The sequence below is a fragment of the Gallus gallus genome, chromosome 4 (assembly GCF_016699485.2).
Source record: "Gallus gallus isolate bGalGal1 chromosome 4, bGalGal1.mat.broiler.GRCg7b, whole genome shotgun sequence".
NCBI classification, from domain to species: domain Eukaryota; kingdom Metazoa; phylum Chordata; class Aves; order Galliformes; family Phasianidae; genus Gallus; species Gallus gallus.
The window spans coordinates 9,237,440-9,256,128 of NC_052535.1; the positions used below are offsets into that span (position 1 = coordinate 9,237,440).

The 18,689-nt window shown below is 44.0% G+C and overlaps 1 protein-coding gene across 1 annotated transcript; it reads right to left on the reverse strand.

Annotated features, from left to right (window-relative positions):
- Positions 1-4,362: 4,362 nt before the first annotated feature.
- On the reverse strand, positions 4,363-17,604 carry LOC101750517 (transmembrane protein 182-like). Its single transcript, XM_004940716.5, has 5 exons — positions 17,362-17,604; positions 14,608-14,725; positions 12,976-13,074; positions 10,911-11,048; positions 4,363-6,044 (listed from the first exon to the last, which is right to left on the reverse strand). The coding sequence occupies exons 1-5, from the start codon at positions 17,512-17,514 to the stop codon at positions 5,815-5,817; spliced, it is 738 nt and encodes a 245-aa protein (XP_004940773.2). The 5' UTR covers positions 17,515-17,604; the 3' UTR covers positions 4,363-5,814.
- Between the last annotated feature and the right edge of the window lie 1,085 nt (positions 17,605-18,689).

Genomic DNA, 18,689 nt, shown 5'->3' on the forward strand with positions numbered 1-18,689 from the left:
GTTGGGTTTTGGAGTTAATTACTGGGCTCACTTGGTAATGACCTTGATCCTAGGAGCGCTGTGTGTGGCTTGGGAGGCAGACTCTGTGTGAGATGATCTGATATATCGTTGTATGTGAGCGAAGGATCCACCTCAGCAATCACTGGGGCTAATTCAGTGGCTGATTTGTCTAAATTGATAAATTTCCCTTTTTTTTTTTTTTTTTTTTTTTTGTAAGGAGAGATTCTAAATTGATGCCTCCATTTCAGAATGAATGCCATTTATTCACCACTCACCACAATCATTGCAGCCTGTAAAGGACAAGGTTTCAGCTCCAGCTCCTCAAGCAACTCAATGCATGGCATCCGAGCAACAGTGCCGTGTGCTCTGGTGAACGACTCCTCCCACAGACTGTTTTTTAACCCAGAGGAAAGTACAAAAGACGACTAAAAGCATGACTGCAAAAATATTTCTGGGAACAGGTAATATATTTTGCCAGGGTAATGTCCCTGTTCTGCGGGTGGCTCCTTCTTCTCAGCATTCGTTGCTTGCCAGTGAAATATTGGAAAAGAGATATGGAAAATATAATTAACCCTGTGTTTTTCACACAACTGCTTCTTATGCTCTTTTATTTTTATTCTTTTTCTTGTTTTTATGAAACCATCATTAATTTATTCAGCGAAGGTCGGGCAAGAATATTTTTTCTTCTTTGCGCACCCTAACACTTATCAAACTTCAGTCTACTCTTCTATAACCAAATGTTCAATATCTACCATTTGGGTTAATTAGAGTTCATCCTTTACAGTACTGATAATAACAACTATTGTACCATCATAGCATCTTTTGGATTCAGGAAAGAGCTCATGCGACTAAGAAATACCAAGTTCTAGAAGATGAGAGCATCACATGCACTCATTACAACGCCCAGAGCTAAATGCAGCACCTTGGATACACCTTAAAAATAGATAATTGTTTTGAAGAGGTGGAGAGAGTATTCATGGGAGAGAGATGAGAAGAAAGAGAGATCCTCTGAATACTCAGCGTTGATGTGGAGAAAGACTCAGACAAGCAGGGTGTGGCAAGGAGCCTTCTCTCATCCTTTCAGTGCATGGTGATAGGGCTCTGTGTCCCAAGAGAAAGAGTGGTGAGTAAATGAGGAAACAAATACATTTCTGTAGGTATTTTTTTCAATTCAGATGTTGTTTTTTTTTTAAGGTAGTAGGGAAAAAAAAATGTACTTCTCAAATGTCAAGTACTTGAAAGACTAAAAATAGATCACCGGAATAAATAAATTAACCCAGAAGAGAGGACTGATGCTCTGCAGGCATCAGGGATTAAATAAATTCACTAAATTCAAAGTGGTATTCCAGATAAGAGCTCTTTGTGCTGCAGCATGTACAGCTTATTGATTATAGGATTGAGGTGCTGCGCACTCTTGTAAAATGTACTCCGGCTGATACAACTTAATCCTGTGGCAATGTACAGCCCTGCTCACCAAGCATGGAGCTAGCTTATATTTTCTTGTTTATTTTAATTTTGTTCCTGCCTTCATTTTCCACACCACATCTGTGCCCTCTTCCACCTGCGTCTCATCGGCGCGTTCCCAGGCAGTGCTCGGTGTGAGTGCTGAGGTGCCTCCAAACACGCTGACTCAGCATGATAAGAGCCATGCTGCCAAGCAGGAGCTATCAGGGCAGAGTCTGTGGGAACTTCCTCCTGTTACAACCCTGTCCAGAGGGAGGTAAAGCCTGAGCACCTTGTTCTTCCCTTGTGTGCCATGGGTTGGCTGAAAGGTTGGAGCCCCGAGCACTGGGGATGCCCAGTTGACACAAGGAGCAGAGTGTATGGAGACATTCTCTCCGCAGACATTTTCTTTCATGCATCCATCAAGGTGTTGGAAGTATGCATAACTGAGGTGAAAGCACTACCTGTTGGATTCTTCTGAACACGCAGAAGAAGTAGAATGTTTTGTAAGTCCTGCTGGGTGAAAGTAAGCCATTCCAGAGTAGAGTTATATACCTAAGTGGCATTTTGGTTATCTTAATGTCCTCAATCTCCACCATTACTGAAGAGAAAAACCATCTCCTGACATGAGCTAGTACTTACAGACATGTCACAAACACAATGAAGGCCTATCCTCAGCCTTCTGCTTGGGTGTCAGTGTGTTCCATTGGTCTCATGCTGCATCATATCCCATGCTGAGTCCACAAACCCCAACCCTGGCAGTTGGGCAGGGCAGGGAGGGAAAGGAAGGATGCAGTGTGGCATTGTCTGTGATGGGCCCCAGCTCATAGAGGGCTCACACCCTCACTGTCAGAATGCAGTCTCTGTTCATACCTGTTTGCACAAAGCAGACAACAGCTGTTTTCTGAAGTAGAGACACTACTCTTACCTTCCTGGCCAGATGTGGAACATCAAAGGAAGATCTCCTGCCTCTGCTGCTCAAACCAGATCTTTGCAGGTCACTCCAAAGAGCTGCAGACCTCTCCGAGTGTGGGGTTTTACCACAGGATTTGTCAAGAGAAATGAAACAATCCCAGTCTGCCAGTGGTGTCAGGAAGCTGCAGGGCACAGCAGTGCTGTTGACATGCTGGGGAGATCTCCTGGTCCATCCCTTCTTGAGGCAGTTGCCCCTCACCTAGTACCTTACCTTAAGGAATTCCTGGATGCTAGTTTTCTCAATCACCAGTAGAAGTGTGGATCTGACCAAAGAAAAGCCTATTATCATTATTTTTTTTGCCTCCCCTGGGAGAAAGTGATGCAGAGGAACAATTTGAATGAGAGAGCTGCTTTGGGTATCATCCCAACTCCCCACGTCTCCCACCTATTTGACAAATCTCCCATAATCTTACTGCACCAAAATCAAGTCTCTTGATTTCAAGGCATACAGAGTCTACTGTGTAACACTGCCTGTGTGTGTGATCCACAAGGCCTATACTTTAACACCCAAGATTCATTAATATTTCCTGCAGAGTGCTCAGCAAGTAGCAAATAAAGCAGGAAGTGTCCCAGATGTTGGGAAGAAAAAATGGAATAATTCATTGCTTACTAACGTCAAATGCTAATGTGAGAAAAGCATCCTTGAAGAAATCCTTGACTAAAATTCATCAGTGATGTGAAATCACTGTTTTAATTATGCATTTTTGAATGTATTTATTAGTCTCAGTACTGATCTGACTTACAGATGTTTAACAGTGATAAGAGTCTACTGCAGTCTCTGGAATTACTCATGATTTATAATGACAAAACTTGGATCAGAATTAGGTCCGTGTCAGTACTCTATAATATCCTTTCATCAGACTTCTTTACATGCAACAGATGAAAGAGGCTGCGGTTTCCACAATTTCAAACCCTGCTGCTGAGTCCATCAACTTTTTTTTTTTTTAAGCTTCTCCTCCAGAAATAATGATTCTCAGGCAAAATTTTGTCTGTATGAGGTATACTTGCCACAGGAAAAACATGAGCCCGAAGGAGTTTGACTTTTTAGTCCACCAACATGATGCGTCTGGTTCACGCTTGTGCTGACTACAAATGTTGAATATTATTATAGGTGCTAGTTAATTTAATTGTGCCAGTCTACAGTCTCCTTTTCTATATCTTTATTGTTGTGATTATTCGAATCTGCTCAGTATTAGAATTTAAACAAACAAAAAAAACCCACACCCTCCATTCAAGAGTGATTCAAAGTCATGATTTTGAAAAGAATGATTGAGTTTTAAACTCTTGCTTGTTCTAGAGCTGATCCAGAAGGAGCAAGTCTCCAGGGATGGTTTACTCCCTAAGGCATGAATGCATGATTAAGCTAAATGTATTCCATAAATGCCTTGATGACATTAAACTAAATTTTTTAAAGAACAGATGGAGAAAGTTAATAAATATTTCATTCTGTAATATAAAACTCACTTCTGTATTCACAACTTCAGGGATCCTCAGCTTCACAGATATCAATAAGTCTGATGGATTTCTTGCTGCATTCTCATACTTCTGCCCTGGTGTCTCTTATGGGATCATCATTTCTGCATGCTTGGATTGTTTTATGGGATCAGTGAAAGGCAAGTGACTGTAAATCTTGACCTCTTCTGCTCCTGGATTATATACTTTTATTCTTTGTGACCGTAAGTGTTCATCTCTACACTGAATAGATAATTACATGACAAAAATTATTCAAAGAGAATTTATAGTGAGAAATTATCGCTTGGAGAACTGATGGGGCACAGGCATAACCCAAAGAGAGAGAAAATTAAAAAAAAAAAAAAAAAACAGTTTAAAAATGCCAGCTAAAACACTGAAATATCTGTCTGTTTGTAATGTCATGAAACATCTACTCGCTGGGGAAAAAATGCATGATTTTCACCTGTATATAACAATTCCAGTCAAACAAAATTCCCATTAATGGAAATTAGTGTGAATTTTACTTAAGAACCATAGAACAAGCCTGTTATTCATACGAAAGAACTAATCTTTACATGTGGGAATTACAATTTCTCACTGTGTGTATGCCATGAATCTTGTAAAAGAGTAATTAGAACTTGCTCCAAAAGGAAAGAAATGCCAGACTTGAATAATATTTTAGGAAGAGCATTAACAAACATTTTTATACTGCCAACAGTCTTCGCTGCTTTCTAGAAGAGGTTTACATTACATTATTAATTAAATATACTGAGTCAGTAGTACGACATAAAGCTTCGGAAATATATGTTTACCATAAACTTTGACATCCATGAGAAAAGCATGTATTTTTAGTAAGTTTAATTTAAAATTTATGCAGATGAATTCAGCAAGCAAGGGCCCAACAAACTACTTCAAAGTAGCAAGATCTTGACTGAAAAACACAAGATCAACTCTTTGTCATTTCTCAAGTGTCTACAAACCTTCACGTACAGAGGATAAATGACATCACCTCCTGAATTTAGATCGTTTTGTATAGCATTAGCATGCATTACTCTTAGTGGGACCACTTTAACCTGTCAGACAATGTACACTTGAGCAATTGCAAGAATTAAAAAATATATAAATTGTATATAATGAGTCTTTTCAGAGCTGGCTCTTCTGCTACGTGGAATACAACAGGGTCCCATGCTGAGCTGGCTGACAGGCTCTACCATAAAAACAAACAAACAAAAAAATCATAGCATCATTGTTCCCATTTTCTTTCCCCCAGCTCCAATTTTCAGTTCTGGACTGCAAATTTGACAAGTCTCTGTTCAGGGAAAATCTTAAATGCATTGTAGCACGGTGCTTTAAAGAAATACCAATTAATACATCTCATGTTGCATACCACAGAAATTGGTTTAGTCATTATTACGAGTTAGGTTAGGCACAGGTACATTTGTATCTTTAGAATCAGGGCTTTTAATGAAAAAAACTCTCATGTTTCCCGACATTCCATTAAAACAGTTGTCCTTTGACGTCAATTAGAGCTAGCTAAAAAAAAAAAAAAATCATCCTTAATTGCTTCTCAGAAAAAGATATCAGAGCATACACCCCCACAGCCACATTCGATTACCCCTTAGAGGAAACGAGGATGCTGGGAACCTCCAGTGCTGCTGAACACGAATGGGGCCGCGCTGGCTGCAGCAGGCCATGGTGGCTGCTGGCCGCAGCAAAGGTTGGTCCTCCCACCTCAAACTGCTGCACAGTCCGGAGAGATGCCTACAGGACTAAGAGTGTTTACATGCTCAGTGCTCCACCCCTTGCCTCCATATAACACTGACTTCAATCATGCACCTACGCCAATAGTTATAGCTACAAAAATGACATAATCTTCAAAACTTGTGTATGTTTCATAACAAGGAGCATCAACAGTTTTCTCCAAGAGTTTCTCAGCACCTTTTCTTACTCAAGGGACTCTGTCTTTTCTCTGCCGATCAGGAAGAAGAGGAGCCCAGAGAGCAGTGACAGGGGCACGCCAGCAGCAGCAAGGAAGAAGGACCAGCCACAGAACACATGTACGGGAGCCTCCTGCAGGCACACCTCGCTCCTCTCCATGAGGATATACTTTTGGAAATCAGCCACAAACTCCTTCCACAGCACAAAGAGGAAAATGAGCAGGAGAAATAAACTTCCTGAGAAGAGAGACAAAGGTGGTTATTCTCCAGTTACAGCCAGTGTATGAAATACAGAAAGGTTAAAAGTGAGAAAAAATTGCAACGGATTGCCATTTATTTTTGCAGGCTTGTGTTGCAGAATGGCAATGTTTGTTGGGTTTTCCCTGACAAAGGAGGCAGGAAAAGGGGAAAAGAGAGGAAAGAGATGTTCTTCCAAATATCAGATCCTATTTCCAGCAGAACTACCAAGACCTGTGGACTGGTCCTACTGGTGGCAAGCACTACCTGGTGCTGAACCTACTGCAAGCAGAGCCCCCACAGACTTTGGCTGGTTGCCCCAGCTCACAGAAGTGCCCCTTCATGCCCATATGGCCACGATACATCAGCCTCGGGTGAGTAACTCAGTAGCAAAGCCAAACAGCTCATTCCATGAGGCCATGGAGTCTTTTTATGACCCAGCTTTAGCACGTGAGACCCTCTACAAGCCAGGTGGTGAAGGGCTGAGGGCACCCCAGGCCTCAAGGTCAACATCTCCCTCGGCAGCTCTGCCATCAGACCCAGTGCCTTGTATTTCTGTACATAAACCCACAGAAGGCCTTGGAGGTCAGCCCTCTCATGTCTGAAAGCACGTGGAGGGCAGGCACCTCATTTTGCTATCCCGATTGCAACACCCCATAACTCACAGTGATGAGGTTCTACATGAAGCAGACAACAAAAAAAGCAGTGTGGTCCCAATGTTACTTGCTTGATTGCATTAAAGAATATATATAATGCATTTAAAAGTCAACATATATTAACACTAAATGGTGACGGTGTGATGACAGATCTGAAACTACATCAGTAATATCTTGCCTCGCCACTTCACAGCTAGAAGCTTGCCATTTTTAAACAGTGCCATATGACATATAGACAGACACACACATGCATACATATATGGAAGAAATACATCACAGATGATGATATTTTCATAATAGAAGTGAACAGTTTGAAATTAATACAGTTGATAAGTCATTGCACAGTTCTGCGTATGTGTTCTGGCTTCTGCAGGATTTCATTCCTCCCCTTGCAATTTTTAAACCAAAGGTAGCTTGTACTATGTTTAATTACTCCCCCCAGCAGCTTATGCACTACAAAATCCAGCTTTCGTGCGAGGCTGCGGGTATGGCTTGACATTGATCTATCTGCTTAGCAATGGAGCTTAGTGAAACTATGCTCGGAGGACACACAGCACTGTTGGGCTGTTTTTCTGCTTATAGTGATTTAAGCACATATTGCTGCTATAACACCCTGCTTCACATCTTATAGCCTAGAATGAGGGTCCAAAACATTCCTCACTCCTCACTGAAGTTGTATAGAAGTCGAAGCTACTCATCCTAAACTGTTGTATTTATTAAACTGCCTGCTATGCCCTAGGACTGGGAATTGAATCTTAAAAATCAAAAACTTGTGTGACCATATCAACACACTTCACATCACCACATTCTGCTATCTCAGACCATTCTCCCTCCCATAGGCAAGTCCTCATGGGCACTGCAAAGGCAGGCTAGGAGTTAAACAGCAGCTGGTGTAACATTTGCATGTTCATTGAGATTGTGATACCACTTGAAATTACGTGCACAAATAAATATTTTACACTTAATATGATAGTTGTATGTTTAAAATACCAATTATTCTACTTTAAGAAAATGATTGAATGCTTAAATAGTCACATGTTCTTTACAAAATACAATATATTGATAAGAAGGCAATTAAGCCTTTATTACTGATGTAATTTAAAATTAAATTAATTAGATAGCAACTGAACCTTGAAAAGTGCTCTTTTAAAGATCAATTTATATTTCATTAACTTATAATACCTACCATAAGAGACACAAATAAAAAAGTAGTCCCAGAGGGACAGAGGACACGGGTATGGAAGTGGATTGTGTTTTTTTCCAGAATTTTCTGTTTTTCTTTAAGTAACATATTATTTTATAATATATGTTTTACCAGATTGTCTGAGTCTCATTTACTGGGGAAAGCAGACCGAAGCCTACCTGCCCCTGTGCAACCTTCAAAGAATGTCATTGCTTTGTCATTAAACAGGTGGTGGAGGTGATGGCACCGCCACAGACTTGGCGCCAAAATTCAGAACATCAAGACAAGAAAAAGGAAAGAAAGTGATTTCTTTCCTAGAATAAACACACTGGAGTTGCGAGGAGTCCCTGGGATTTATCCAGTCTCCACAGTGAGAAAAGGGAACCAAAAGGCCACCACCTTTGGATGCTTTTTGTAGCAGCTGCAGCAGAAAGACATCTTCGTTTCACACTGCCTCTGATTCTGTTCTTCAGGCAGGTACAGAAAAAATTAACTGCAAAACTTAGTCTCCAGGCCGATGAGGTCAGTAGCACCTTGCAGGGAGGAGCAAATTGCAGGCAGATTGGAGTGGGGCATTCAATCTTTCTCCTCCATCCAGGGCTAACTACAAGCCCCCTGAGCCTGGGAGAGCTGCATCCTACTGGCGGGTGAATGGGAGTCTGCCTTCTGCTTTCTCTCACTTCTTATCCTTGCGATACCTTCATTGCTCTTAAGTGTAGGGACAGGTGAGTGAACTCAGTCTTTAACTCTTAGCCTATGGGAGCTCCTGAACTTGCATGTAATCTCCTAATTGTGAGAAAAATGAACTTTGACAGTCAGCAACTCGTTCGCCTCTTTGGGATGCTCATAATAAGGGGATGGAGGAGTGACCTTCAGCTGCCTTTCCCCATCCATCAGCTTCTGCTGCTCACAGAGAGCAAGAGACTTGCTGGAATGATTTGGGGCTGGGGGTGCTGGAGAACCAGCATGGGGACCACAGTGGCTGGAAGAAGCATGGATTACATATTTACTGGTATTTCTGCCTTTCCAAGGGAGCTGGTAATGAGCTCCTGTTTGCGTTCCTTAACATCACCCAGGACACAGCAGGACAGGTCCTCCCTCCAGCAGCTGAGCTGCCCCGGGGCTGGTGAAGCCTACTCTCTCTTGTAAGCATGGCTGCTAAAACACCCAAAGGAAACCAAGGAGCAGAAGGGAATACTACCCAGGAATTTCAATACAGCTTCCAGAAGATGCAATGCATCGTTGGCGCAATGTCATTGTGATGCTAGTTAAGTATATTGTCACCTGACAGTTTTTAGAAGGGATGATGAGGAAATAATCAATGAGGGGTGCATCCTGCATCCATTTGGACATTATTTTCAAGCAGGATTGATAACTTTGAGGTCAGGAACAAAAAAGAAAAGAAAAAAATTACAGTAATCAGCTGAAACCCTAAGCAAACTCTCCTGGAAAGATACTGCATTCTTCTAGCTTTCACTTAGATAAAAAACGTAACTTGGGGAGGATTTGGGTGCTTGGGCCCCATCTCAGCCACTTCAGCTCATGCACACATGAGATTGCCAGCCCTGATCACCAGAAGGCACTGGTACCTAACAAAGGTCTGAGAGCAAGATATCTTGCATTCCCAAATGAAATTTCTACCTGTTCAACCACATAAAATTTATCTTTAGAAAAAAAATTAAACCCAACCGAGCATTTATTAAACTGTATAAGAGAGAGATAAGCAGATACCCACAGGCTTGCTGGGCTTACTTCAATAACTGAAGACCTAGAGGCAAATGGAAAATTGGACAAAATGCAAAGCAAATTAGCAGAGGCAGGTAGGGCCACATTGATTTAGTGCCTCCCAGATTTTTTAGTCAAACAGATAGATGCCATCTAGCTTCATGTTAACAAGCATCTCAGCTGGAATCACGTGGCTAATTATTGGTACATCTGGAGAAGATGGAGGGTAGGAAAGGAGCCTGTGAAATGGAAAGGAAGCTAAATAACAGGAGAGAAAAAAAGTAAAAGATAATAAGGGGAAGACACAATGAAATTGGAAGGAATTCGGGTGGAGTTCTTCCAGGCTTCATTTTGGGACCTCTCTTGTTAAGTCATTTTCGTGAATGTTTTTGAGTCTAAAAAGCTTAAGCTGACAAAAAGCCCAAAATGGGAGAAAAGATGCTGGTTTGTGTTTGATTCATTCAGTGCTTGAGGAATCAGAACCTGGTTCAGGGCCCATAATTAAACAAAATTAATTTCAGAGGAAGGCTTGAGTTCATTACAAAGTTCTTCACTTGGCAGGGCTCATCAGAGCTCCAACCTTTAACTGCTTGCATTGCAGGAAAAAAAAAAAAAAGAAAAAAAAAAAGCTTTTTTTCCAAGTTTGAGTCACAGTTATAAATCAAGTGCTTCTCCAGTTATTCCCTCTCAAATACAGAAAAAGCCCAAGTGATAATTCAGTGGACTAATTTGTAATGGTAGTGGGGATAATGAATCAATGCCTATTTTTAATTCAATTTCCTGCTGTGACACTACTTTATCTTTTCAAATTTTATTAAAAACCCACCCTCCAGTTTTGAATTGCTGGGTATGCCTTTCATTGCATGGTGGTTCTCCAGGTTCTAGCAGAACAAGGACAGAAGAGGCTCAAATATGAAGGCACGCTGGCAGAAAAGAGTGTGGCTGATCACTGCCTGGGATAAATGCAACTACAGACATTACTAAAATAAAAAGGCTCTGGATATCGTACAAGGCTGTAGAAGAAAAATAGTATGTTTCCCAATTCCGGGGGCTCCTTAGGCCTAAGAACTATCTTTCTAAAGTTTGGCTCAGCATAGAAGTTTATTTCCATCTGGAGAAGGGGAACATTTATTCCAATTCACCACTGCTCCCATCAGAAAACCAATTCCTCCCCAGCATCCCTGGGGACCACGACATCACTGTGTGCCTCTCCATCATTGGGTGCCACCCCACTCCCTTGCGTGCAGTAGGCTGTGCACACTCCTTTCTGTCCCGTGTGTCTGATTCCCACTGTTGGCTTACCCGAGGCTATCAGGAACCCGCCGCCCACTTTGTAGGACCTGGCGCTGACAAAGGGCACACCACACACCAGCAGCAGTCCTCCCACCAGGCCAGCGGTCACGGCCAGTATGATGAACGCCGTCCAGAAGCCTCTGTACACTGCATGAAAGCCAAGAAGAAGAGAGTCAGAGGAAAAGGAGGAGAGGCTTGGTTGGGCTTTTAGAAGGCTGTGTGGAACGCCTGCATCAACACCAGCTTGGGCAACAAAATGGCGAGCACTGTGGTCACAAGCAGTTTTGCCAGTGGAGAGCTGCTGCTGGTGTTGAGCAGAGCTGTAGCCAGTGTGTTGTTGTGTGGGTGCAGAATGCACAGAGGGGTGCAAGTTCTGTGTGTCATGACCTAACACTGAGACTGGAATGAGAACATGGGGCTGAAAGTGTTTGCAAGGAAACCACACCAGAGAGTATGTGAGAAAGGAGGACAGCCCCAGGTGTGGGCAATGAGGGGTCTTCAGGTAGAAACCCTCCAAACCTCCTCCCAGATCCCCCAGTTTATCTGGTCTGCTCAGACCACCGCCTCCCACAGCTCCCATTGCCTTTTGTTGCTCAGAAGCACGAGTTAGCGAGATTTGAGCTGAGCATGAGCAAACAGCAGTGCTGAAATGACTCACACTTGAAAGAAAAATGATACAGAGAAGATGTGTTTTGCTCATTTTAAGCCATTTTGTCAGGAGAGCCACTTAGGGAGAGATAAGTATCTTGAACTCTCCAAAACCACAGAATTCATTTTAATGTTTAACCTCCCGTCACCCATTTCTCTCAGGGAGCCTAAGAGGATGCAGATAAGGCAGAATTATCTCTGGCGCAGGTAATAGCTGGAGGACCCACTACTTGGACGGCCTCCTGTTTTGTCATAATTTGCATCTGAGTATGGACTGGCTGGGAATAAAATAAAAGTATATGGCAGAGAAGCCTGCTCCATGCAGATTTCCCAACGCGTTGCAGTGGGGTTGGTGCAGATCCCAATTGCCTGAATGAGGGCGCTGAGATGTCCCCATCTCCATACTGACACATCTCCATGTCCATGCCATCACATCCCAGTCTTGTGCCAACGTGTCCCCATCTCCCCAGGGATGACCTCATCAAGACCAGTTCAGCAGCAGGACCGCAGCAGCCCCAGCAGTGGGGCTGTCCCCAAAAGGCATTTTGGAGGCAGCTGCAGAGGCTGCATAGCACAGGCTGATGGGCAGCGACAGATGGCTCAAGGGCCCTTTATTTAGCACGTAAAAATCCATGTGTTTACCATCGAGATCATTCAAAAACTGGAGTTGTACCACTCCTTCCTAAGCAGAAAAATAAGCCAGCATTAGCCCATGTGCCTGCCATACACAGCCCGCAATGGGCTTCTCCTTCCGCCATCCATTTCACGTTGCAGCTTGCTCCCTGAGGCAGGGATCCGACACAGCAAAAGGAGCAAGATGCTCTCCCTCACATGCTCCTACTGACAAATATTTTTTTTTAATTAATTTATCGTAAAAAAAAAAAAGTATAAAAAATAATAATAAAAAAAAAAGGTACTGCTAAAGGCTAAGGAAAAGGTCAAGATGTTTGTTTGTGCAGTATGCCTGCCCCGGATCCCCAGAGGCAACGCAGAGTGATGCACACTATTTAAAGAAATCAATTCATTTCCAAAAAGATCATGGAATTAATTCTAGCTGCTGCCACCAATTTAGCAAATTAAAATTCCTAGCAGCAGCTGATTCATTAAAGAACTCTGAAAATACAGAGAAACATAAATAAAAAGGGAACCAGTTGAAAGGAGAGCTCTCCAACTGTGTCGTATTCGAGGTATTAAAAATAAGTGCGATGGATCTTCTGACAATTTGGTCTTTAACTGATTTTCCAGTGTTTGTTTATTTTGTCTTGCAACAAATCAATGCTGGCGCTCTCCCAGGAAGCCACGCGAGGCCACTTTGCAAGGAGCTTCCCTGGTCACACTTGGCCATGAGGATTTGCAATGGGGCACACATAGCACACAACACGCATCCCGGCCCCACGGCTTGGAACACGGCTGGGAAGTGACCCACCTGCAGTCGTGTCATAGGAGGGATGTGGGAAAGGCCCCAGGACGATGGGCATGGGGAACAGGTAGCCGTGCATGCAGTGCTTGGGGTGCGCTTGGCTGGCTGCAAAAGAACGACAAAAGGTTTGCTTTAATTTTGTGCAAAACCACAGTTACGCTGTTCAGATGGCAAATTGACATCAATATTCCCATGGCTATTTTGCTCCAGAAACCACCTGCAAGGGGAGAAGGGGTTTGGGTACCAGAGCCCTCCGGTTGGTGAGAAAGGAAAGCACAATTAGAATGGACGTGCCCCATCAATATTAATACCACCGAGACTTATCGTGATTAACAGTAATAGAATGAATGTTAAATGAATTAATTAATGATTGGACACTTATTTAAATACGTTCCCCAGCTCAAAGGAACACTTTATAATAGGTGGACATTAGTTCATGCTAAATTGACTATGGAATACCTACTGAATTAATTATTACATCCATGAGAGCAGCAAATTAATTTGCCATGATCAATCCTATTATAATAAATACCTAAAGAAGTAATAAAAATTTGCCAGCTATCAGAAAGAGTCATTTTACTTCAGGTAACATTGTATTGTATAATGTATTCCTGTATAATGTAATTAGATAGCAAGCTCCCTCTCCCCAGCCTTTGTCATCAAAAAAAATTCCGCGTGAAAAACTCTGTGCTGTTCGACTGAACAGTGGCAGTGACAGTCCTACAGAAAGCAGAGCTCAGGGACTGAGGGACAGCAAAACCACCTGAAATTTTAACCACCGGGGAATAAACAGACTGTGGGAACCTGCATTACTTTCAGCCAGATCCCTCAGCAGGGTTATCCTGCTGCTCCATGAGCCTGTAAGCATCTCTGAGCAGAGCGAGCAGAGGGTCAGGGCCTTTGCAATGTTGAAAACCTTGGCAGACCTTAATATTTCTTTTCATCTCTGAACATATTTCACCTTCTTCGATTTTTTTTAAACATGAACGTGCTTTCAGAAAATAATGATTTTGCATCAGTCTGCTTCGTTGCAGTGAAATCCTCGCGCTTGTGACTTCTATGACCTTAAAAAGCAAAACAGGCAAGATCTGAAAGCAAAGGTCTCGTGTGCCCAGGAGCACAAACCCACTTGGTTCTGGCTCTGTATGGGCCACCCCTGCCCACTCCTGGGTGCTTCCTGGATTCTTCTGGCTTGAAAATAGCGGGAGGGAGAATGCTCAGCCAAAAGGGGAGCACCTGGAGGTGCTCATGGTTGGATGGGGCCCTGGGCAGCCTGATCTGGTGTGGGTAAAACCAATTTTCTATGAAAAGCAGGAATTGAAGAGCAGTGCTAAGGACAAGATGGGCATGGGTTCAAATTCATCACACCTTCGCTGGATACAAATATCATGGTGCATGGGAACAAAGTCGACCCTGCTGGTGGATGTCACCATCCCATCTTCATGGGTGATATTTTCATTGGCACCAAGGGGTTCCTATGTGATGGTGCCCAATGAGAGCCCAAAAAAAGAACCCAGGAATAGTGCCCCAAGTGAGCTATTAGTGAGAATGAAAAAAAAAAAAAAAAGGAACAAAACAGAGTGCAGGGGCATCAGGCTGGCAGCAGCACTAAGAGGCACAGCATGGCCAGGTACTCACTGTACCAGAAGGTCCAGATGGTCGCGGATTGGCCCTCGCCGAAGAACCAGCACCGCCAGAAGAAGCCCTCATGATGGAAAGTGAGTATCTGTGTCCCAGCCTGTGCCAGAGTGTCTGCCTGTGGGGAGTGGAGGACAAGCTGATGTGAGGATGGTCACAGCAACGGTGAGAAGCACGCCTGTTTAGCTCGGATGGTTGCGTGCTCATTGCTGCTGTTTGAGTTGGTTTGGAAGGGTCAAGGGACAGCTGCTGCCATTGATCTTCTGCCACACCACAGCTACAAAACAAATGTCTTAGTCCCTTTAAATGAATACTATCATCATAGCTATCCTGATAAAAAGGATCCTCACAGACCATCTTCTCCTCTCTCCAAAGGCTTTAAAGCTCTGATTTCCAGAGCTGGAAAGGTATGCCAGGGATACTACTTCTTCAGTAATTTCCCTAAGGAAGCACTATTGCTGTTGTAACCAGATGGAAGCAGGTGGATTAGCAGGTAAGCAGTTTCAGAGGTGACCAACACAACAGGTCAGATGCTCTCGCACTCTGCAGGATTCACACAAGGTCTCACCTGACCCCAGAGGGCAGCCCAATGCTGTCACTCCCACCCAGCCCCTGCTCACCATCCCAAGGGTTTCCTGCTTTCCTCCTGTTGCTGAACCTGCAGAGGTTATGATAACTTGATGTGAGATGAGAATTACTCTTTGAATCCACCGGTTTTCTCATGGCCCAGTTCAGGATGCTGACAAATGTTCCTTTTTTTGGTCTAACTGCAACCCATGGACCAGACTGCATCTTTCCAGAAGGGAGAATATTGCAGTGCTGAGTCATAGACTAATTACCGAAAAGCTTATTGAAACCATATCCAAAATCCATTTTGTCTTTCTCACGCTCAGTTTGGTTAAGAAGACACGACTGTTAGAAAGTTCTATCTTGTGGAGGGTGGAGAAACTCTGCAGAGGAATGGCAGTGCAGTGGAGAAAGGAGATAGGACTCAGCAAGGTGTTGGGAGACGCTCCCTCACCTTGAGGTTCTTATACGTCAAGTTATGACCACTTTCAGAGTTCTGATTCTCCTTTTGTTTTCAGGATAAAATGCCAGCTATGGCAACGGTGCCATGCAGACCCCCCTGGCTCCCTAGCTGCTGACTTGGTGCACATTTAACTTCTGCGTGGCAGATAACAACCCTCCTTATCCATCAGGGATAGCTTTTCCCTGTTTAGGAAAAGACAGATAAGGTAAAACCCACTGTAGGCAACCAGTTCCTGAACTGAGAATCATAGAAATAGCATATGAAATAGAAATAAAACAGCTCAGAGGAAAGAAGAGCAGTGCCCACTTCTTCCTGGTGCTACTGGAATCACCCTGCCTCAGCAACTGACAAAGCAACACATGGCCAAGAGCATCCCTGACACCTCTGAAGTGTCTGTGTTGTGCTGCACGCCATCCCTGCCTTTCACTCTAAAGGACAGCAGCACTAACAAAATCCAAAACAATTAGCACTGCCATTTCCTAAGCACAGAACCAGAGCTGCACTCCTCTGGCTGTGGCTCTGTCTCTGTTCGTCTCTGTCTCCTTCGGGGTTTTATTGAGGACGCTGTCTTTTGCCAGGCAGTTTTATCTTTTATTTATTTATTTATTTGATTTTGTAGTAGTAGTAGTAGAAAAAGTCATTTGGAAACATGACTCAAGCAGTGCCCACAACTGACAATTGGATTCTGAAATGACAGCATTTCTTGCTGGCATCACGATGCTTACCCAGTGTGACTCACCACACCAGAAAACATCAAACCTAATTGGATTGAACTTTGGAGTAACAAAAAGTCTGCACGCAACAAGGATCCTCCTGTCATTTTTTAATTGCAGCCACACATTGATCAGCTCAGAAATACTTCAGAAGAGTGGATGGCTCCGGGAATGCAGCTGGCTGCGATTGCTTGGGCAGGCAGACAGCAGCAAGTTCAGCTCACAGCACACTTTCAAAAGGATCTATAAACATGTGATAGGAGCAGTAAGCACTAAAACACCTGTCATAAAAACAGGAAACATCCCAAATCGTCTTGCCTGCTACCAGAAACCCTACACAAATCCTCATTTGACAATAGACCTCTTCACGTGAGATGGGCAGGAACCACTGCTGGCTCTGCCATGCACCTGCTGCTCGCTCCTGTTTGCTGTCTGTACTGCAGCTCTCTCACTTCAGATGTAAATGCTTGCCAAGCTCTACACTTTAAAATATGAACTACTTTTAAAAGAACAAATGAGGCGGAGAAATCTTTTAATGGAAAGTATCAGGAGATATCTTTTGTTTTTCGAGGCAAAGGCTGTCAACAAGTAAAGCTCTTACATTTTTGCCTTTCATTCCCTAACATTCATATCTGCCAGAATATATAAGCACTGTTTTCATGTTTTCTAGACATTTTTACTGTCAAAACATTCAGAGAATCATAGAACAGCTTGAGTTGGAAGCAACCTCAATGCCCACCCAGTCCCAACCCCGTGCCGTGGGCTGGCTGCCCCCCATTGAATCAGGCCCATGCAACCTGGCCCTGAGCACCTCCAGGGACGGGGCATCCAAGGGAGCTCAGGATGACTTTTCGCATTAACAGGTCACTTTAAATAAGCATAAATATCACCATGGATCTGAAACTGCCAGCACCTGAATTTAAGGTAGCGGTGCCGCTTTTCAACACTTCTAGAGCAAATTATTTAAGCGTCAGCTCTCTCCTCTCTAGAATAACCTGGGTGGGGATTTACCTCTCCGGGCTGGCGTGTGCTGTTCCTGTCCTCAATGACCCCACACGTGTCTGCGGCCAGCAGCCAGTAGTCCGTCCCGAAGGCGAGCAGGAAGAGCAGCACGGCCGTGCTGCCCAGGATGCCTGCGGTCAGCGAGGCGACGCCAGCCTTCATGGTCCAGCAGAATTTGGGGGAAAAGGGAAAAAAAACTGGAGCTTCGCAGGCACTGAGGGAAGGGAAGGGAGAGAAGTGCTATTCTGGGACACAGATCGGGATCTTCGGGCGGCCGGTGTGAGTTTCAGGGGGTGGCGGGAAGGGGACTAATAAAAGCAGATGACCTGGCGTAGCCAAACAGCTGTGGCATTAAGGGAACATGACAAACAGCTATTGAGACAGAGCAGGATGGCTTCCAAAAAAACACATGGCTGCTCACTTCAGTGCGGTGAGCAGCGAGCATGGGTCATGTGAACCAGAGCCCAGTGAACCGGAGAGCTTAAAGCCTGCTGTGCATGGGACGAGCAAACCTGAGCCTGCAGATATCACCGTTCCAGAGCTCATGGCCCTGTGGTATCTTCAGTTGTGTCTGCCGAAGCACCTTGCAGAATAAAGCCCACACAAACCCCAGGGGTCCAAGGGATGGCATTAAAATACTGGTGACCCTCTCAAAACCCAGGTGCTCTTGGAGCAATGTGGTCATCCCACCCACACAGTTACATCAGCACGTCTGCATCCAGCAAGGCACAGAGCACGGAGCTCAGCTGTCTGCACCTGCACATCCTTCCTACACACCTGGAGCATGGGGATCTCCCTGCTGCTGCACAAAGGCAGGCGATATACGGCACTTGGTCCCCTGCCAGCGTCTCACCAGGCACGAGGACAATCCTGCACAGAATTCTGTTGCCATTCAGCTCCTAATGCTTTTGTCTGCTGCTGGAGCATCTGCTGTAGACCACTGCCAGCAACAGGATGCCAGACCAGGAAAACTGCAATTTCTATAGAGCAATAACTATATTCCTGTGGCATGCCAGCAGTCCACGGGAGGAAATTCAAACTACAGTGAAAATTCAAGTGCCGATCTTCAAACCTCAGCCTAAGCCATGACCCAGCCTAAAAGGAGGATGGAGGAAAACGTTGACTTCCTCAACCAAACTGCCAAATTAATTTCTAAATCAATGTAATGAAGGCAACGGTGCACATATGGGTATAGCAGAGAAGCTGCCCACTGCCAAAGGAACTGGAGAGAGTCGGGTGAAATTCTGACCACACTTTCAAGCAACTGCCAGTGCACATGGACTGATGAACCTGAGTATAATGGACTTCAAATTACAATAAGCAATTGTACCTTCTGT

Coding starts and splice junctions, on each gene's coding strand:
- LOC101750517 (XM_004940716.5), bottom strand. CDS start 17,514: ATGAAGGCTGGCGTCGCCTCGCTGACCGCAGGCATCCTGGGCAGCACG. Junction 13,075..14,607: donor CATCTGGACCTTCTGGTACA/GTGAGTACCTGG, acceptor GTTCTTTTGCAG/CCAGCCAAGCGCACCCCAAG. Junction 11,049..12,975: donor CTCCTATGACACGACTGCAG/GTGGGTCACTTC, acceptor GCTTTCATGCAG/TGTACAGAGGCTTCTGGACG.